This window comes from Rhea americana, unplaced genomic scaffold (genome assembly GCF_003343005.1).
Source record: "Rhea americana isolate MKP2758 unplaced genomic scaffold, rheAme1 scaffold_177, whole genome shotgun sequence".
NCBI lineage: Eukaryota > Metazoa > Chordata > Aves > Rheiformes > Rheidae > Rhea > Rhea americana.
This window is the reverse complement of record NW_028185894.1, coordinates 603960-623005: the sequence shown is the minus strand read 5'-3', so window position 1 is coordinate 623005 and position 19046 is coordinate 603960. Positions and strand designations below refer to the sequence as shown.

Sequence of the window (19046 nt, the reverse complement as noted above, 5' to 3'; positions counted from 1 at the left end):
TTCCTTCATTGGGACATTATGAGAGTTGCTTATTTTTAGTAAAACATGACAGATAAAACCTAATAGGAAAATTTAATAAGAAGAAAAGAAGGAAAGAAAATAAATATGCATCCAGAAGTGGAACTTCCTCTTTCCAGACAGTACTAAAAATACATTCGGCAACACAGTCAAATGAATTGCTTAGGCATGCAATTGTTCAGGTAAGGCTTTCCAAAGTACCTAGGTTGTTTCAACCCTGTTCCTTTGGAGACAATAAATCTCCAACAGCTCATCAGTGCTGTGGGAGTAGGGGGAGGAAGCAGCACAATGTGACACATTGCAGTGAAGCCCAGTTTTCATAGCGCTGGAGAATTCTGAAAACATATCTGAAAACCATCACATTCTCCCAAATCACCATTTGATTTTTTTTTCATAGTCCAAGAGCATTCAGAGAAAATATTAGTTCAAAAGTAGCCACGAAGGAAGCACCAGCCCACAGCCCATTCTTACCATCTGCTTCACAGCCCAGGAGCTCCATGCGAAGAGTAGGCCTGTTGTAGGCCTGTGCTGGGTAGACTCGGATATACCTAGCAATGATAGGTGGATCAATAATGTTCTCTTTTATCCCATAGGCATTGGAATTACCTTCAAAAACCTATTTAAAAAATATATCCACATATGGTTAATTCAAAGCAATACCAACTTAGATGCTGAAAGCCCTGCTCTATTCCAAAAACAGTCTTTGTTTWTGCCATTAGCCCCATCCACTGCGATGTAGTGGCCCACGCTGCACAGCAGGTTAGAATATTTGATGGTTACATCTTAGCATATCCAGAATCACCTGAAGGCCTCAGTTCAAATAAATGACCCATTGCTATGCACTATATGAATCTGTAGGAAAATATTAATTAAAAGGCAGAAAAGAGAGCGAATGACAACAGGTTTTCTGATTTGGGATTTCTACCTCAGAAATCTCAGGGTAAATGGAACTGAGCTGTAACTGGTAGGGGTGGCATGTTTGGGCATAAAATGAGTCTCTCAGAATGACCATACTTAAGTATACAGGCTTTCAGTAGGCAATTCAGAGAGTTTAAAATTCAACTACTGTAACAGGAAGAAGGATCTGGTTCCAAATGAGGCAGGGCCTAATTTTTAGTTCAGCTTGTTGCTTGCTTCATAAAGCTGAAATGGGCTTAGGAAATAAAAGCAGGGGGAGATGCTTGTTAGAAATTCGGACTCTATGGCCAAGGTCACAGGCTCAGTCTAAACCCTGGTCTAGGAAGTTCCTCACCTTACAGTTTGTTTTCTGATCTGAATTTGATTAGATTGTTAAATGTCTTTTGGAGACTCAAGCTGCATTAATTTGTCCTTTACTTCTTAASGTAAAATAAAACTGTCTGTCACATCATTGCATCATTCCATGAAGCTACCTAGGTTGTTGTAATCCAAGGCATGCACAGACCTTTTGTACTGCAGAGCTATCTCCTCTGAAGGTAAGCCACTTCCGTCTGTCTTTGGTATAAGCAATAAAGAACTTCTGGACATAAAAGGACCATAAAAGCTGCTTGGCTCCCTGTGTCTGTATCCCAGTTATTAGAACTTCTCTTTGGAAGTCCACCTAGGAACAGCAAATAGTGTGTTTACAAAATCAAAATCATACAGAGAAATCAGTTTCATACTTTGGCGTTTACACAATAGCATTGAGCTTTGCATTTTGGCACCTGCAACACTAGTGCTCTCAGAAGGAATATAGGCAGATGGCAGAGTCARAAAGAATGTTGTCTCTCTCTCTCTCATTTCATTTGTGTGTGCATTTACTATCATCAGCATTTTTGGTGTTCATCATGTCACTACAAAGACACCTCAAAAATATCTGTGTCCCTGTGCTAAGCAGAACTGCTGTTCCCGTATTACAGAGGGGGAGAAAGGAGTCTAAAGAAATCCAATCCTTATTTTCATAAGCTGCCTCTGGTTTTGTATATCTAGCCTGAGAAACAGGACATAATATTCTGAGGTGCTGAGGAGCCACAATTCCAGCTCTATCAGATGAAAGCACTTAGCACTTAAAAACAAAACAGCAAGATGTTCCTATCGGCAGCAGGACTCATTCTTGGGTACAGGCTCYGTACATCTCTGCACACTCGCCTGTAGTGGACTCAGCTCCTCGCTACCATGTCCTCTATGAAATTCTCTCTCCTCCCAGCATCATTTTCAGTTCCACACAAGAGTCCCTCAACCTTCTCACTCTCCTTCCAATGTCCACCAACTATTTGCTGGGTGAGAGGAAGCACAATATGGTGACCACTTCCAAGCCACACACATTCTGACAGGTCAGCAATCAGCCAGATGTAATGGCTACCTGTTAAACTTAAGCTGCACCACTACTTTGACTTTTTTTCCTCTCCCAGCTGCCAATTTTTATGAGCTTTTTAGGAAATTAGTTGTCTTTGAAACGTCTTCCTTAAATTTAGTTACAATTGATTATCTGATGCAAAGGTGATTTTGATGGAACAAAAAGGTGGAGCAAGTGAGGTGACTGAAAGATACACTGCCTAAAACCACAACTGTATGAGTTTCATTTGCCTGTGATGTCAGGTTATGCTGTGTCAAACTGGACATAGAAGCACCTCCCCCAACTCAATCTGAAGCAATGTTTCAGATATTAGACTATTTCAGATGATCACACAACAAGCTTACATAAACATGCATTGTTAGAAAGAGAGAGAAAAGTAGTAGCAGAAGGAATGACTTCAATTGYCTACAAAATGGTTACAGCTTAGACTGTGAGGGCAACTGGTCAGCCACTGGRTCTCAGTACCGATAGACTGGGTTACTCCAGAGAAGCAGACAGTTTACCGTATCACAAGTCAAACCTGCTACATCTCTGGTTTTCCCCTGCAGTCTTTCTGGCAAGAGCAAGAAAGACTTGACACTCTAACACAAGATGCAAGAAAATCCCAAGACAGGATTGTATAGCCATTGCCAAGGCTCAACAATGGCCTAGCATGTATTRCACCAACCATACCTGGATCCAAGGGAGTTCATCCTCTTTCATTTCAGTGCTCCAAGCATTATAGCTTCCAGAATTGTTTAATCTGGCTAACTTGGGTTCCCAATAGTCTAAGAAGAAAATAGGAATAGAACAAGGTTGTAAATAGGAGTGCTGAAAACAATGAAGGCTGTAACTAGCTGCTGAGATTGAATACTTCAGTTYCTTTCAAATCTGTCTTGAAAAAAACCCCGTAGAAACTCCAAATGTATCACATGGGATAATTTGGACACAATCAACAACTAAAAGTCAGCCGCTACTTTGAAAAATTATAGTCAGAAGAATGACTATAAAGTAACAGCCTTTTATGTAACGTACTGTCTACAGTACAACCAGGCTTTGGAGTTTTCTAAACAAGTTCTAGCTGCAAGCAGGATCAGACACAAAATGTGGTCTGCATTAACAGCAGAGAGCTTCCCTCTGTATAAGGAGGTTTCCAGGTTAACAACTGATGTTGAAAATGTTTGACAACACAGCTTTCAAGCCTTCATGACACTGTGGGAGGACATAAAGAAAGAAAGTTAGATCCATAGTGAAATGAGGTTTCCAAAAKAAGTAATTTGTTTGTTATTTCAAGGGAAAGGATGTGTGTTTCTGCATGTRTTTGTAATCTGTACACCTTTATTTGCTATTGCCCATGTAGAATTCTTTGCACTTTCACAGCTCACACCACATGTTTGGGCAGGTCAAATCTCAAAAGCCTTTTGAACACTTGGTGTTGATTTTCAAGAAGGGAACTTGAAAGATAAAATGAYAGAGCTAAATTTGTTCCAGATCATCCAGCAAGCCACTGACAGGGGACCTTCTGACTCTCAGGCTTGTGCTACTGCCAAAGGACCTGCGACACTGTTAGAATATAATGATGAGGGCTTCCTAGTACAGCTCAGATTCTGTGCCTGCAGGACTGGAGAGCTTTTAAATYTAACAGTTGATTCACTGCTGAACTAATCTTGTAAGACGTATCAAGAGATRCCAAAAGAATCTGGAATTCCAGTATTTTGCCAAGKATACTCAGGGGCATGCCTGGACCTTCACAAGTGTTAACTCACCTATATGATGTGAAGCGTTGATTTGTGAATCAAGTACAACTCCACTTGCTAGCCCCATTGGAATCCTGCATTCTAGAGACAGCAGAGTAATTTTGTTATTAAAGAAAAGGAAGGCTACTCCAACATACAGTCTGGTAGAAAGCTCTAAGACAACAACACTCAGAACAACTCTTCGTAATACTGTAACACAACCACTCTTTTTCCAGAGAAGGCCGAATTAATCTCTGCAATTCCTCTCAACAGTTTAATCCACTGATCAGTCTAAGAAAAATTACTACTTTGAAGGCAGTATGTTAAAGGCTGAATGTTTTTTATTCTAGACTAAATTATAGTAATCATTTCCTACTTGGAAACTCATTTCTTTAATCTGATTAAGATTTTTTCTAAGTAACTTCCCAAATTTCTTTTAATGATCCTAAAAGGGTAGAGATGATTTTATAGCCAGAGTMCCCCAGCCACAAATACCTTAGTTCAGTACCTTTTTCTACAACCATATAGGATGCCTGCATTCCTGCTTGTTGATATTCCCCCACTTCAGTGTCTAAAAGCCACCAGCCAGGTTTCTGTGGCTTCATTTCAATTGTTCGAAATAAGCCTTGAAAAAATAGAAGAMAGACGTTTAGTGCTATCATAAGGTTGGTGATAGTGAGGCTGGAGGTTAAACCAAAGATAATCCTATGTCATGACCTAGAAGAATTAAATAACCTGCAACACATTTCAGTCAAAGCAATAGCCACCACCATCTCAGTCTTTTCTTAACAAGCAAATTCCAGTTGGAGACAGAGATTGGAATCAAAACCTAACCAGATGAAAACCTAAGCTTTGCTGCTGCTATAAACTATACAACCTTGGATACATGCAACAGTAGATGTCTGCACAYTGAGCACAGTGCTGAGTACCCATGTAATGAACAGTACTATTAAGTTTACTACATATAGTGGTGCTGTATAGTTAGTGCTATAGACTATACTGACATTCATCTTCCATTTATATCCCTTCTCATGTAAGAGGAGAACATTTGTCCAAGTACTTATGTTTTGTTCCTAACTTTACCCAGTATCTCCTGTTTTAGAGGACAATYCCTCTTCATTTCCCCTCTCCCACAATATTAAATGACGTGCAAAGACCTGAATTTTCCTTCTGATCRTCATACACAAAATTAATTGTTACTGCTCTCAAACACTTTCCCATTGTGCCCAAAGCCAATTTCTGYTTACCCTTACACAGATATAAATAAGACAGACTAGAAAGGCCACCCAAGAAAATTTATTGCAATCTGATACTTACCTGGAAGGAGTGTGTATGTACCAAGCTGATGCTTTGGCTCTCCTTGTTCTATGAAAGTCTGTCCATGAAAATGAACAACATGAATATCTTTTGGCCCTCCCATATTCAGCAAATGCCATCGGACTAGCTCACCTTCATACATCTTCAAGCCTTGCAAATTGTGGGTTATCCCATTAATGGCTGGGGGGAAAAAACGTTGTTATCAAGATTAACTGTTCACAAACAGCTCTTTTAAAGTACTAGAATGCAGTTATTAAAATGAGCCAAATATTTAATAAAGTAAGGTATATGAGAAAATTTTTTGTCAGTTTAAAGTGCTACACACTTAATAGTCTGTTGTACCATCAGCTCAAATAATATAGGAACCTCACCAGATGTTTTGAGCAGTTTGCTTGTAAGACACAGCAGGTAGGAGAATAAGGAAATATATTGCCACAACTGACACCTCTGATCAACAACTGATTTTATAGATCATATTTTCAAAATGCAGATTCTCCACTTCTCCAAAAATGCAGATTCCATCTCTYCAAACACTACTTTCATATATGATCACTTGTTCATGTGATTTATAACACAGAAGCATCAGGTTTTCAAAGACAGCTCACGTATAGGATGGATTTCAGAAAATTTCATCACTGACCATTATCCTGAACAGAACAAAATGTTAACTTTGAATATTTAGCCACTTCCTCAACTTCAACTCTACATGGCTAAAATCTCTACCCACASAGAGGTACAAGAAGGGCTGTCCTAGAGCTGCTTCAAAGTCTTCCAGCAGAACTAGTTGTTTTGTCAGATTATTATTGTATTTTAAAATTTCTTGCACAAATTTCCCATTTTCCAGGGAATTAGCTTCTTGTGAAAAAAGAGGTGTTTTGTTTCCTCAATCTTTTTCTTTTTTTTTTTTTAATGTACAAAGGTAGATGCATGTGAGTGAGAGAGAGAAATATTCTGTTGAAAAATTTCCAGCCAGCGCTAGTCTCTGCTTATAAAATATGACGATTACAGGCACAATGGATAACACCAAATAATAACTTTTAATAATTTTCATAATTTATTCATGTGCAGAACTTAGGTATGTTCAAAGACACAGTGAGCTGAGATTCATCCAATTCCCCCAAGCCTTTTCCCTATACCCTCCGAATAGACTGAGTAATAGGCAAAAGGGAGTAAGTACCATAGAATTTGTGGCATTTTTGCATCTCTTGGGTCTTCTCAGYACAAGGCCTTCTAGAAGATTTGTCAAAATACCAGCTTTTGTCTTCATCAAAGACCATAAAAAGTAAGAAAAATTCTCGAGTCGGTGTTCTGTTGTTGTTCGACATATTGAAGGTTCCTTTCTGACATATCAGTATTGGCCCAATCAAACCAGAGTGAATATCTTTTTCCTAGAAAACAGTAAATCCATATTGTGAGTGGATTTCTCAAAAGACRTCAAAATGCAAGAATTCGCATTCTTATAAAACTACTTCTTTGAGCCTTTGTTTAGCTTTTTGAATTTGAGGATTTGCTAAGGGTAGATTACCTGCAAGCTAGAGATAAAAAAGGACCCTGTCTCTGAATTTAGCCAACATCAGGTTTCTTCTCTGCTCCTTTCTCATTCTTTCATTCATTTTTCCTCATTCTGAAGTCATTTTCATTTGCTCTTTCGTGAATTCCCCAAATTTCTGCAATAACCACTTTGAAATAGTATGTTTAGCATTCCACGTGAGGCYGCACAACTAATTCATATTACAGCCCCATAGTGTTCTGTTTTATTCCATAATCTATTTCTTATGCACCCCAATCTTCTCTTTTTGACGATAGCTAAATGTTGAGGAAAATCCTTCACAGAGCCTGTGATGTTCAAATTCCTCTCCTAAACTAATAGGATTAATATAGAACTGCCTAATCTAGATTTTCACAAATACATTTTTTTTGCTATGATGCTGCTCATTTACTTACCTTGGTTAACCCTCTCTGATGTTTCTCACAATTACCCTTAACCTGAGTAACCTAAATGATTTTGTCATTGGCAGATTTTGTTAACTTCGTTATTCACAATTCCTACCACTTCTCATTAATCACATATTACAGACTCTGGCTTCATGTGGACCCTTKTGGATTACCCACATTAACACTGTACTAATCTCCTCCCAGTTCCCCCTAGATTTGATCCATGAGTYCTGCCTCTCTCATTCTATTTCTATTTAGTTTAGTAGTCTCTCATGTGTGGTCTTGTTTTGAAAGTTGCAAATTTAAAAACAAAGATTTGTCAAACTCTTCTTTATCTGCTGTTTTAAAATTGTCTTCAAGAATTGTAATTGATTAGTGACCTACGATTTTGTGTTACAGAAACTTCAAAATACCTTGATTTTCCACTCTGTTTATTCTTCTGTTTTTGACTTAGTTCAAATTAACCAGAGAAAGATGCAAAACAATATTTGTTCATCAATTGTCACCCCCCCCGCCCTGAAAGGCAGGTTATTGCTCCTATCTTTTAGGAGGAATAGGGCATATCCAACCTGTGCTTTTACATTAGACTTCAAATTCTAGGCTGTTGAGGGGAATTTGTCGACTGTGCTATACTGCTAACTGAGGGCCTGATCTAAAACCCATAGTGTTCTGCAGAAATACATCATGTCTTGAAAACTTAGAGAAAAGGTTTGACTTCCCATTAACTCTCCCCTGCCTAATCTACCAAAGAGTTCACTAATTTGAATTTTTCATATTACAAGAATTGCAGGTTTACTCCCTCTTTTAACTCAATGTAAGAGATTAGATATCAGACAGGGGAACATCAGACCCCAAAGAAAGGACAGCYATCTAAAAAGCATTCTGCAGCTTACTTTTCCAGAACTGCACAGTCACATCAATCCCAGTAACACTACCACCTCTATTTTGCCTTCCTTACCATATTTAAGTCAGAGTAGTAGACCCAGGACCGACAAGTTGCTCCTGACTGCACAGGTCCAGATCGCCTGTTTGCATACCATACATATATATAGCTGTTATTTGGTTGAATAGCATCATCCTCCTTAAACCAAGCACTAGACTCATCATCGTAAATGCTCCCTTCAGAGGACTTCTCATAGAAGAGTCCATGAGCATGAAGGGAATACGGTCTGGATGCCATATTCTTAAAATGAACCTAGAAAAAGAAGCAGTAGATTCTGATCAGTGAATTTGGGTTAAAACAGAGTCCCCAGATAATACATTCCAGTGATCTTAAAGCAGAGTCCCAATTTGTACAATGATTACAGGCCAAGTTGTACACAGCAAATCTGGCAGCTATAGCCTTTGAGATCTCAGAGAGTGACACCCTTCGATGCAAGCAGTTAATTGGAAAGCATGAAGCACGTGTCCAAGGCCCCATCTTCTACCAAGCCTAGGGTCCTAGGACTTTTATTGCAGGTCTTCGCTACTGGATATACTTCTTTAGAGCAAACAGTGAGACTGGGAGTTTCTACTCCTTCTGCTCTTCTGTGAGGCTGCACTAGAGAAGGGTAAAAGATAACCAYATTGTAACACGAGACCTCTGCATGTATCACTCTCACTGAAGCCAGTGCTTCTCTTTAATCCTAGAGATTATATATTTACCTCCCCTTACAGAATGATATTTCCAAATTCAGACAGCCTCTTCTCTTTTCTTACTCACRTTTTCAACGTAGCTCAATATATTCCTATTGCATACTACTCATATTGACGTAAACTCTGCCCTATCTAGTCCATCCCTCTGTTTTGGAAGACTGTATGGAGAATGATACAGACAGAAGCAAAAAGTCTACATTAATTTGCTTCCTAAAACAAATATACTACTGTATCACTAGAGATACAGTTCCTCTCCATCCTTTTCGTTTTCAGGAGAACTGGCCAACACATTTACAGCAAGAGTTTTCAGAAGAAAGTATACTCTTTGGACAAAGATGTATTTTCATCTTGGAAGGAAATTTTCTAATCTCTTTAAAAAAGTTCCCYTTTTCATCTAAAAAGTAGTATTTTCAATTATGTCTAGGTTTAAAAAATCTTTTAAAAATTTATTGTTAAGCTTAAGCCTGCTTTTATATTAAAACAGTATTTAATAAACAAGGATTTGATTAAAAATTGATAAATTTGAGTTATTTGATAAACTGTATTTAACAGTGGGAAATATAAAGAAGAAAAACAGACATGGATTTACTGTGGAGAGGAGAGGAAAGGGGCTTCTTACACCCCTTCAGTGAAACATGCCACTGTGCTCTTATGTCCTCATTGCAATTTCTGGCCTTGAAAATGTGTTTCCTCTAGAGCTTTCTTTCAATTTTTTTTGGTATATTCAAAACAGTTCTGTGTCACCCTGTTAGATCTCCAGAAGAATCCTAACATACTGCACACATATCAAAACAGTAACCCACCAGGATGACATCATCCACTTCAGCCCGGATAACTGGCCCCAGGATGCCAAGGTGTTCTTCATATTCATTTTCTTCCTGAGGAGTTGTAAAGGTACTATCTGTATAGCTTCGAAAAATCACTTTCTTATATTTGATGCTGCCTCCATTTTGACGTGTTTTGTCATTCATTGTTGTGCTGAAAGAAAATTCCCAATTAAAAAAACCCMTAGTGGAAGTAGAAATATCAGTTCTGATGATGAAATCTGAATACTCAAACACAGCAGGAACATTTAAGACAAGCTCATGCACATCAGACAATTCACAATGAAAATCCTAATCTACAACGTTYAAGTAATTCTAACACTGCAGTTACATACAAAATCCTTGAAAGATTTGGTGAACTGTCACTGACAAAAACTCCAACTAGTCTTTGAAAACCCATCTCAGCTCTATTTTCCTTTTATACTATTAGTCTCAATAAGCTAAATCAGAGCTTAGTTCAGCATGTAGGGGCCTGCCACCCACATCCAACTCTCTCACAGATGTACCTCCTCTGGAGAGCTAACAGAAACACATTTTATATCACATATGTGTCTTGCATAAGTGCAAGATAGAGCTSGTAAGACCAGTTAAGTTTTTAGGTACCAGAATCATTCTTCAGATCTGAAACAGAAGCACCAAAATTCCATTACTCTGTTAAAATACATCATTGCTCCCTCTAAGCTCTGCCTCATTATCAATTCTGCAGAAATAGAAACTTAACCCTTCTTAGTCATCTAATATGAGGAAAGGTCGTTTTCAGCTCTTCTACACACTGAGACTGTGAGTACCGTGGGTTCTTAATTTCCATGGAATTATGCACCTTCACAGCAGCTGAGGATGGACCTCTCTGGGGAGGTCTAGAGAAAACTCTCAGCATCACGATTTATTTTTTAAGCAAATAGATAAACTGTCTRAAGTTTCTGCCATTTCTGCAATTACTGCTCATATTGATCAAGATAAGGTAYGGATATACCTGGAAAATACTGGAAAAGTGAAAAAAAATCAAATAAATTGGAAATGCCATTTTAAGAACAAAATATTCCTGGAGCTGAATTTTCTGTAGTGAAAGCATTCCTGCTCTTGTTTTTGGTGCTTGTGATAAAAGCTGAWGTTGTGCCAAAACAGGCAGTTTAGGTTTTGTTTATTTCAAGGACCACAAAAGTTCAGYTTTTTGAAGAAAAATGACTAGAAATTTTACATATTGTAGGGTTAGCTGTGATTTTAATTCATATGAATTCTGATTTTTTAGTATGGAGATACTCTTAAGTCACATGTACTCTTTAGAGTGGCATAGGAGGCAATTTTCCCTGTTAAAATATAAGAAAAATCTTCATCATTAAGGCTTGTGGTTGGTGATCCAGTGAGTTTCTGATTTTTAGAGACTGTACAAACAACAATGCAATAATTCATGCACCTTTATYTCTACTTTAAGTGTAAGGCAGTCTCTATCACCAGTGCATTTAATCACATCTTTCATRTATTTGTTACTACCACAGCCTTGAGAGATTGGAAAATACTATTATCTAATTTTAGAATACAGAATTGAGACACTAGAACAACTTCTTGCTAATGCCTGAAACTGCCATTTCTTTCTGCTTATAAGCACGTCCTTTCTATATTAGATCAGTTATTCCATCAAATTCCTGGAAAGACTTTGTACAAATGGGTCTCTATCCTGTCTCTCCTTTAGCATTCAAGAACTCAAGGTGAAACTAAAACAGGTCATTCAAGTACAACAAAACTAACTGGAAATTCCCCTCCCCACCCATTTATGGTGGGTTTTTCAACTACTGTTTTAAAGACTGTTTCTAGTAAATCTATGAAAGGAGGCTAAGAAAAAAATGAGTTGTTTTGCTTTTCTTTCTTACAGTAATTTCTTTATATAACATTTCTAAATGGGTCCCCTACCTCCCATGAAAAATCCATACAATTCTATAACCGAGATGTTGGAAATCACATCGCAYGTAACAGATGCTCTTAATTTTATCAGCATCTGAACCACATTTTCCCAGTATGTATTAGGATGATGTGTSAAACGAAAGCAAAGAATTTAGCCAAACCTTTTCTTAAATCCTGCATAGTCCCACAAAACCTCTTCAGCTGCAATGTAGTATCTCCTCTCATTCCCTTTGCTACGCAAGTAGTGTCCAGCAATGGTATCTGGATTACGTTGTTCTTTGATATTCACTTTTGGGTCTGTCATGTATGGGTCTTCAAAGCTCACATAATGGTATTCATATTCACCACCYGATGTTTCCTCACTGTAATAGTCTCTCGTAACATATTCATAGTCCCCATTTTCATTGGGAAGCCCAATTGTGATTGATGGTTTAAACTGTCGTGGGGTCAGTGTGTGGTTTGTCAACCCTTCGTGGTTGGCTCTACTCAGATGCACTGTATGGTTGACATCATTGGGTGCCCCCGTTRCATTGATGTAATGTGGTTGTGTTGTGTGGTTGGCCTCACTTGGGAACAATGTGCAGYTGAACTTCACAGTAGGCTTGGTGAGTTTGGGTGGCTTTTTACTCCTTGGGCTCAGTAAGTAAGTAGTCTTTGGATATTCCTTTTTCTTCCTTCGGGTTTTGATGAAGGTTCCAAATGTACTCAAAGTATCATTYTTGCTCCTCTTCTTTCCTTTCAGAGTTGAGTGCATGTGGCTCCCTCCCTGTTTTCCTTCCATTAGATGCGAGTACTTCTTCATATGCTTCTCATTTAGGAATAYTGTACCATTTCTGTGACCATGATTTAATTTATCACTAACAGATTTATCTAAATTTGCCTCTAATCCCAGACTCTCCTTTGCAGAGACCAAATTCCATTCCTCATTTGTCATTTTAGATGAATACTTGACAGTTCTGGGCAATGATGCTTCCAGTAAGTTCTTCACTATTGCAGGACTGGAATTAGGTCTTATATTACCTAAAGGGTGACCTAAAGAAGTGCCTCCTTGTTTATCTTTGGATAGATTAAATCCAGAGAGGCTGTATGCATTAGATTCGTTTCTTTCTACAGTGAGTTCCAAAGCAAGTGTCAAGTTAATTGCATGCGTGTCATTACCCATCTTAGTTTCCTCCTCTTCCAGTTCATCATCATAATCACTTGGAAGCTGGTCARTTCCCACCATGGCTACATTGGATGTATTTTCTGGATGATGCATGGATTGAGGTGCATTTGTCTTGTCAGAGAATGAGACATTTTTATTTCGTAGATGACGTAGAAGGGCACTCATCTTTCGGACAGAGTAAAACTTAGTGGCCAGTGAGTTTCGCCTTTTTCTTTTATGGTCAATGTTATCATTTCCTCTTCCTGTGCTTTCCTCCTGATGTTTTTCTGAAAAAAAATGACTGTAATTTCCATCAGTGAGAAGCTCTTCTGCAGCTTYCATTTGGGTTTCCTCAATGCTCAACAAGTGTTCACTTCCAGACACATTACTATGATCTACTCCATAATTACTTAGGCTTCTATTCTCAAATACCAAGTCAYGCTTTCCATCACTTGTGCTAGTTAAAAATACATCCTCTTCTGCTGTGACTGATGCATAATTTGACTGTAATGTCAAATTTTCAGCCTTAGTTAAGGGAAGAGAAGTGGTAAGACTTTCTAAGAGCATGTAAGTGTTTGCAGATTCATTACTCCTATTAGACACTAGGTTTGAGCCACGAGCCACTTCAGAACTTGCAGTGTCAGTGCCAGAGTACTGTTCCCAGGCCAGAGCTGTAAGGTTTTGTGTTTCTTCATTGCCTTCTGACTTCCTTGAGCTTCGGATGGAGTAAGCATTGGCCAGGTAGTCCTGATAAGCCAAGTCCTCTTGATCACTTTCTTCTTCTTCTCCCTCATCTTCAACTGAGGTGGAAAGTGCATTTTTAACAGTCTTAGTGGAAGTAAAATCCACAATATCATATGCGTAATCTTCCTCATAGTCACATTTGGCATCTCTGAATCTCAGCCTCATGCCGTAATTCATCTCTGGGGTACCCCAGGATGCTAAAAGCCAAGTACCTGCAATTGAAATAAAAATTGTTTTCCTAATATGCATTATTTATGGGAGTTAATCTTGCCCATGACATGAATGGACAGGGCAAATTGCTGGGTTTGTTTCCACAGCTCCTGCCACAGCAGAGTGTTGATCCTCAGATGGGATTCATATGAGCTCACACTGTAATAAAAAATAATTAAGACATATAAATAAATACATATAAGAGCTGGAGCTCTTCTCCAAAGATTAAGCTGTACATAGGACCTGAGCTGAAATACACACCATGAAAGAAAGATGGAGATGAAAGAGGAAGAAATGATATAAAAGGTCCTCTGTTTAGATCTTGATCTAAATTTGGGGTCTTCTAAGTAAAAAGTTAAAATTATTCTGTCCTTAGTGTTGTATGCTCTGCCACAAGGAAAAWCAATTCTGTCCACAACAAACATTTTCTGAGACGACGTTCACAAAAATTTTACAAACACATTGTATTTTAAAACCCTTTTGAATGATTGAAAAAACAGGACAAGGGATTGTCTGAGGACATGGGATTTTGAGTCTGGGCACAAAACATTAAGCTGCCAAGCAGAACATCTAAATGACTAGTTTTTGGAGGGCTTATTGAAACCTTCAAGACAGAACTTAAGCTCTCCATTTGAAACAAGAATCTGCAGAGAGCAATATAAAATCTGCTTCCCTAAGTAGCATCAGCTTGAGTTCTTTGCTTGTTATAGTTTGCTTTTAGAACTATCAGAAATGACAAATAGAACACAGAATGACAGAGCCTGAGAAATAGATTTTTTCTGGTTTTATCAGACTTTAGTGATCTGCATAGCTTTCCTCATGTCCAACAACAATAACTAAATTCACAAAAGAAAACATGGCTTAGGTGGAAARAACAGATCACAGATCAAAACCAGGGAAATGTATAGCTCCATTACCAGAGAAATTTCTATCAAGTCTGATGGAGTTTTAATGATTCCCTAGTCTTAAATAATAAAAATAACCCACCTAACTTGTAATACATTTTTAAAATTGACAAGGCCTTGAGGCAGTGAGATCACTGAAAAGAAGTTTAGAAGACCTAAAGAAATAGTTATTTTAATAGACAAAAAATAAAGAAACATTAATCAGTATTTAAGTAGGATAAATATATCTAAACCAGCTGAGATTTTAAGACCATCACCAATACTCACATACTTCAGTGAGGAGGAATCTCTGCCCTTTGGCAGGTAATGCTGTAAGTGCACACTACGTGACTTCTAGTGTCATCTTTTCAGGATCTCCATTATTAAGCCTGTTAGATGGATACTGATGGACAAGTGGTCTGATTCAGTCTGGTAGACTTTACTGCTCCTAAATGACCATAGGCCTGAGATGAGGTGTATTCAACAGTGACCAGCATAATTTGACAGCTTGGGCCCATTTTAGCTAACTCAGGATGGAAAAGTATGTAGCAAAGCTGTGAATCATACAGTGGAATTGATACTGGACTGTTCCCATAAGAAAACTTASAATAGCCTTAAAATGACCACTGCTAACCCTAATCTTAACTGTGGGGTGGAAAAGATAAACTAAAACAGCCACAGTAGAGTGGCACAGTATACAGCTATGACATGCACCAAGTTTGTGTAGACAATAAAACTCCATATACATCAATTGGTTTGGGGGATGATTCAAGATTTTCCGTTGCTGTGTTTATCCAAAAAACTTTCCTATTTGGATATATCCTTATGGACAAGAAATTAAAGAAAGTCTTAGAGGAGCTACGAAATAGACACTGCAGTCTGGCCACTTACCAACATTGTCCATTTCCACTGTGACTGATTCTCCACTCATTGGGAAAAGGTTCAATACATCTTCATATTTGCCTTGATATAGAAAAGAGTGCCCAGAAAGACGAACAGAGACAATCTCATCATGAGTGCCAACACTGGAGAAGTGCCACTGAACCACATTATCTTGGCAAAATCCAAGGATTTCACTGCTGTCAGACACATAGCCATTTATTGCTAAAAAGAAAGCAAAATAGAAGAGGTCTAAATATTTTCATGCCTCACCAGTTTAAAAACTAAAGAGCTAGAATTTTAAAACTTCTTGTTCTTTGACATCAGTTCACTGAATTGGACTCACATTTGTACTGTAAAAGAGACTGTCACAGGGCTGAAACCACAACAGCCTTGATGAAGATCCCAGCCCTGGAAATAATATCTCTTATCAGTAGGATGCTGTGTCAAAGTTAAATAACTCTTGCCTTTGCTTCACAGCCCAAAGCTAGTCCAGTCCTTAAAATATTGTAAATCTCTGTACAGTCCTGGTTAGACAATCACTGTCMCTCTAGAGAATTCCCTCTTTGCACTACATATGAGAATGAGCAATCATCGAATGCTTTRGCTCACATGAGTTTTCATAATCTTCAGCTTGATTTCCCACTCACTGTGCATTATGTTTGAGTTATAGAACTTGGGGTCATCCCTTTTAACACTGGAAGGGTTGCTGCAGTAGTCCTTGATGTTATCCTCTATGTACCAGCTCTTATTTTCATCAAACACAGCAAACACTGCTTGCTGCTCCATATCTGCTTTTTTCTGAAAGACAATAAACACAGCACAGATACATTTTATGAGCAGTTATACGTATTAAGGACCCAAATCTACTACCTATATGCAAGCTACAAGCTCTACGAGACTTGAGATAAATAAGACCCAGGAATTAAGTGAGAAGGACTATGGGGTCAAGACTTCAAAGTGACACTGTTACTGCTGCAACCAAGCCATGGTGGGACACTGTGCAAGACACTAGCACTGCTGGCATGCAGATAGCATTCAATTGGCCTCTCTGTAAAAGGGCCAGCTACCTGGTTTGACCTAAACCTAAGCTTTCAACATTTTTTCTCTCAAGTAACACTCAAGCTTTTGCCAAACAACATTTCCATGGACAAAAAAAGGAAGAACTGCTCTCCCAAACTTCTTAAGCTTGTTTTTGTTGCTCTGGATTCAGTGATGTCTGAGATTTTCAGATGGTTTAAATCTGTTAACAGAGTCTCTGAGTCAGAGTGTCTCAAAATGTCTTTAGAGTGTGAGGGTATAACAGAGGCAGGGAAGTTTACTACCAAGTCTACAATGAGACTTTCAAATCAGGCTCACTTCTTCTTGAAACGCTGTTCATATTGAAAAAATCAGAATGTCATTCCTCTAACTGTTGTGGACAATGAGAGAACTATTTCTTCAAGTCATTTCTTCAGAAACCTATTAATTTGATAGCTTTTCCACAGCACATTAAGCAGAGGGCAAGCAGAACCAAATTGCATTGTAGTTCAAATTATATTAATGAACAGAATCTATCTCTGTGATGTTGCCAAACATGTTACCTGCACACCCTTCTGGGTCAGTGATTCACTTTTACAAATCAGAAGTGGACCAATCAGTCCAGAGGCTATATCTCTCTCAATATCTACAGCACTATGGTATAGCCTTGTAATACACTGTGCATCCTGAGCAGTGGGTTGATCTGTTTCAGCAATTTTCCATTCATAAGTATAGGTCATCCCTGGTTGAATTCCTGTACTCTGGGTGCTGTTGCCTGAAGGAAAAATGAAGAGGAAGAACAATGATGATACAAATTTAGTGCCAGATCTTTAGATAGTGTCATGTTACACCTTTTAATGAAATCGGTGCAGTTTTGCCAGTTGAAGCTACTTCAAATAACTGAAGTTGAGTCCAGTCCTTCTCTAGAATCATAAACAAGAACAGCAAAATGAGGTGCCAATATCTATGTTTTGCATATAATACCTTTGTTTCTCTATAAGGCAATATAGGTCAGTAAAGGAAGAACAGAAACTTCAGCTCTCCCAGTCCACAACATCCCTTTCAAACTAATGAAACCCYCCACAACAGTCAGTGGTATGCAAAATCCAATTCATTCGTTTCTTACTTGTGGTATCCAGAGGATAATTAGCTCCTTCTGCATTCTTTGAAAGTGACACTCCATGGAAGTAAATGCTGTAGGGTCGACGGGCCTTATTTTTGAATAYAATCTATATTGATAGGGAAGTGAAAAAGAACGAATTTAGTATCCAGAAAATCCTTATCTGAATACWTTACTAAAAGTTCCAGCTACAGTAGAATTTGTCTGGTTTCAGCCTTGTAGAAGTATTAGAAAGGGAAGAGATGCCTTAAAACACCATCTCRTAATATAATCTACAGACCAAATGCTGCTGGTACCTAGCAGGATCCCCTGCTGCTAGGCTTTGTAGAACTCATTGAGTGGGGTTCAGCTTCTTCTGTCTGGTAAATCAAAAAAGCACATGTCCTCTTGCAGCTGCTAGGCACATATTGCCTCAAGGAGGATGAAGTTACTAACTAAAGTTCCTAAGAATCTTCAATATAGGAGAAAAATACTTTTAAAAAAATTATTTTCCCATGTTCCAGGACCCATAGGGGAAGTGGGAAGGAAAGGCAAACTCTCCAGCCTATTCCGGATGAAACCAGAAAAAAAGAAGAAATATTGTGCTATTCCAAGTCAGAGTCACACAGTCATGGTGACAACTAGGGGTCATTAAACTTTGTGATATATCACTTGATATATCACTAAGCAGACAACAGAAGGGATGTGACATTGCAAAACAGCAGCACAAGCTTTTAATGCAAATGCTTTGTAGTTTCATTTAATAACTCCATGAAAGAACTAACTATGAAAAGTGAGTACCATTATCTAAAATAGCCAGAAAAAATAACAACATTAGGAATGAGGGGCTTGTGAAGCTTAATTCTCAGCTCTAAATTTCCTGAGAAGTCCATCTGTACCTAAGCTTCTTCATTTTGGACTAGCTTCAACATATAAATATTCTTTATAAAGACTGTGAATGAAATGTGTTTATGTTGTAAAATAAAACAAAATCGTAGAAATTACAGAGAAAGTGATGAAAAATTTAACCATAAGTCTGTCACTTGGAATTGTATCTTTTAATAGGGTCGATTTTCACAACATTAGCTATATTATTTCACAAAAAACAAACCACACTAGGTCATATGGGTCTTTGCCAAACAGAAAATTTGCTATATTATAAATAATCTCTGATTTGATACACTTACTTTGACTTTGTCATTGAGTTGAGCTCTGATAATAGGTCCCAAAATTCCAGTTTCCTTAGGTCGAGGATTTTCCAGGCGCTTGGTGAAGCTTGCATCTGCATACTGCCTGAAAACAGCCTTTTTATACTTTTTACCRATGAGATTTGAGAAGTTGTCCAAGTGCTGTGCTTTGTAGTGTCTTAAATATAAAGGAAAAGACAAATGATCAACAATCTGAATAGT

The 19046-nt window shown here is 38.2% G+C and overlaps 1 protein-coding gene across 1 annotated transcript in view; it reads right to left on the bottom strand.

The window, feature by feature from the left end:
* The window catches only part of F5 (coagulation factor V), a 36230-nt gene that overhangs the window by 3613 nt on the left and 13571 nt on the right, over positions 1 to 19046 (bottom strand). The window contains exons 9-23 of the mRNA XM_085301448.1: positions 18825 to 19002; positions 17665 to 17767; positions 17102 to 17313; positions 16169 to 16319; positions 15531 to 15743; positions 11819 to 13757; positions 9738 to 9912; positions 8258 to 8494; positions 6542 to 6752; positions 5365 to 5544; positions 4556 to 4672; positions 4078 to 4149; positions 3005 to 3099; positions 1442 to 1597; positions 490 to 634 (exon numbers count right to left, since the gene is read on the bottom strand). Coding sequence (XP_085157574.1) covers positions 490 to 634; positions 1442 to 1597; positions 3005 to 3099; positions 4078 to 4149; positions 4556 to 4672; positions 5365 to 5544; positions 6542 to 6752; positions 8258 to 8494; positions 9738 to 9912; positions 11819 to 13757; positions 15531 to 15743; positions 16169 to 16319; positions 17102 to 17313; positions 17665 to 17767; positions 18825 to 19002 — 4184 coding nt within the window. The remainder of the gene's footprint in view (positions 1 to 489; positions 635 to 1441; positions 1598 to 3004; positions 3100 to 4077; positions 4150 to 4555; positions 4673 to 5364; positions 5545 to 6541; positions 6753 to 8257; positions 8495 to 9737; positions 9913 to 11818; positions 13758 to 15530; positions 15744 to 16168; positions 16320 to 17101; positions 17314 to 17664; positions 17768 to 18824; positions 19003 to 19046) is intronic.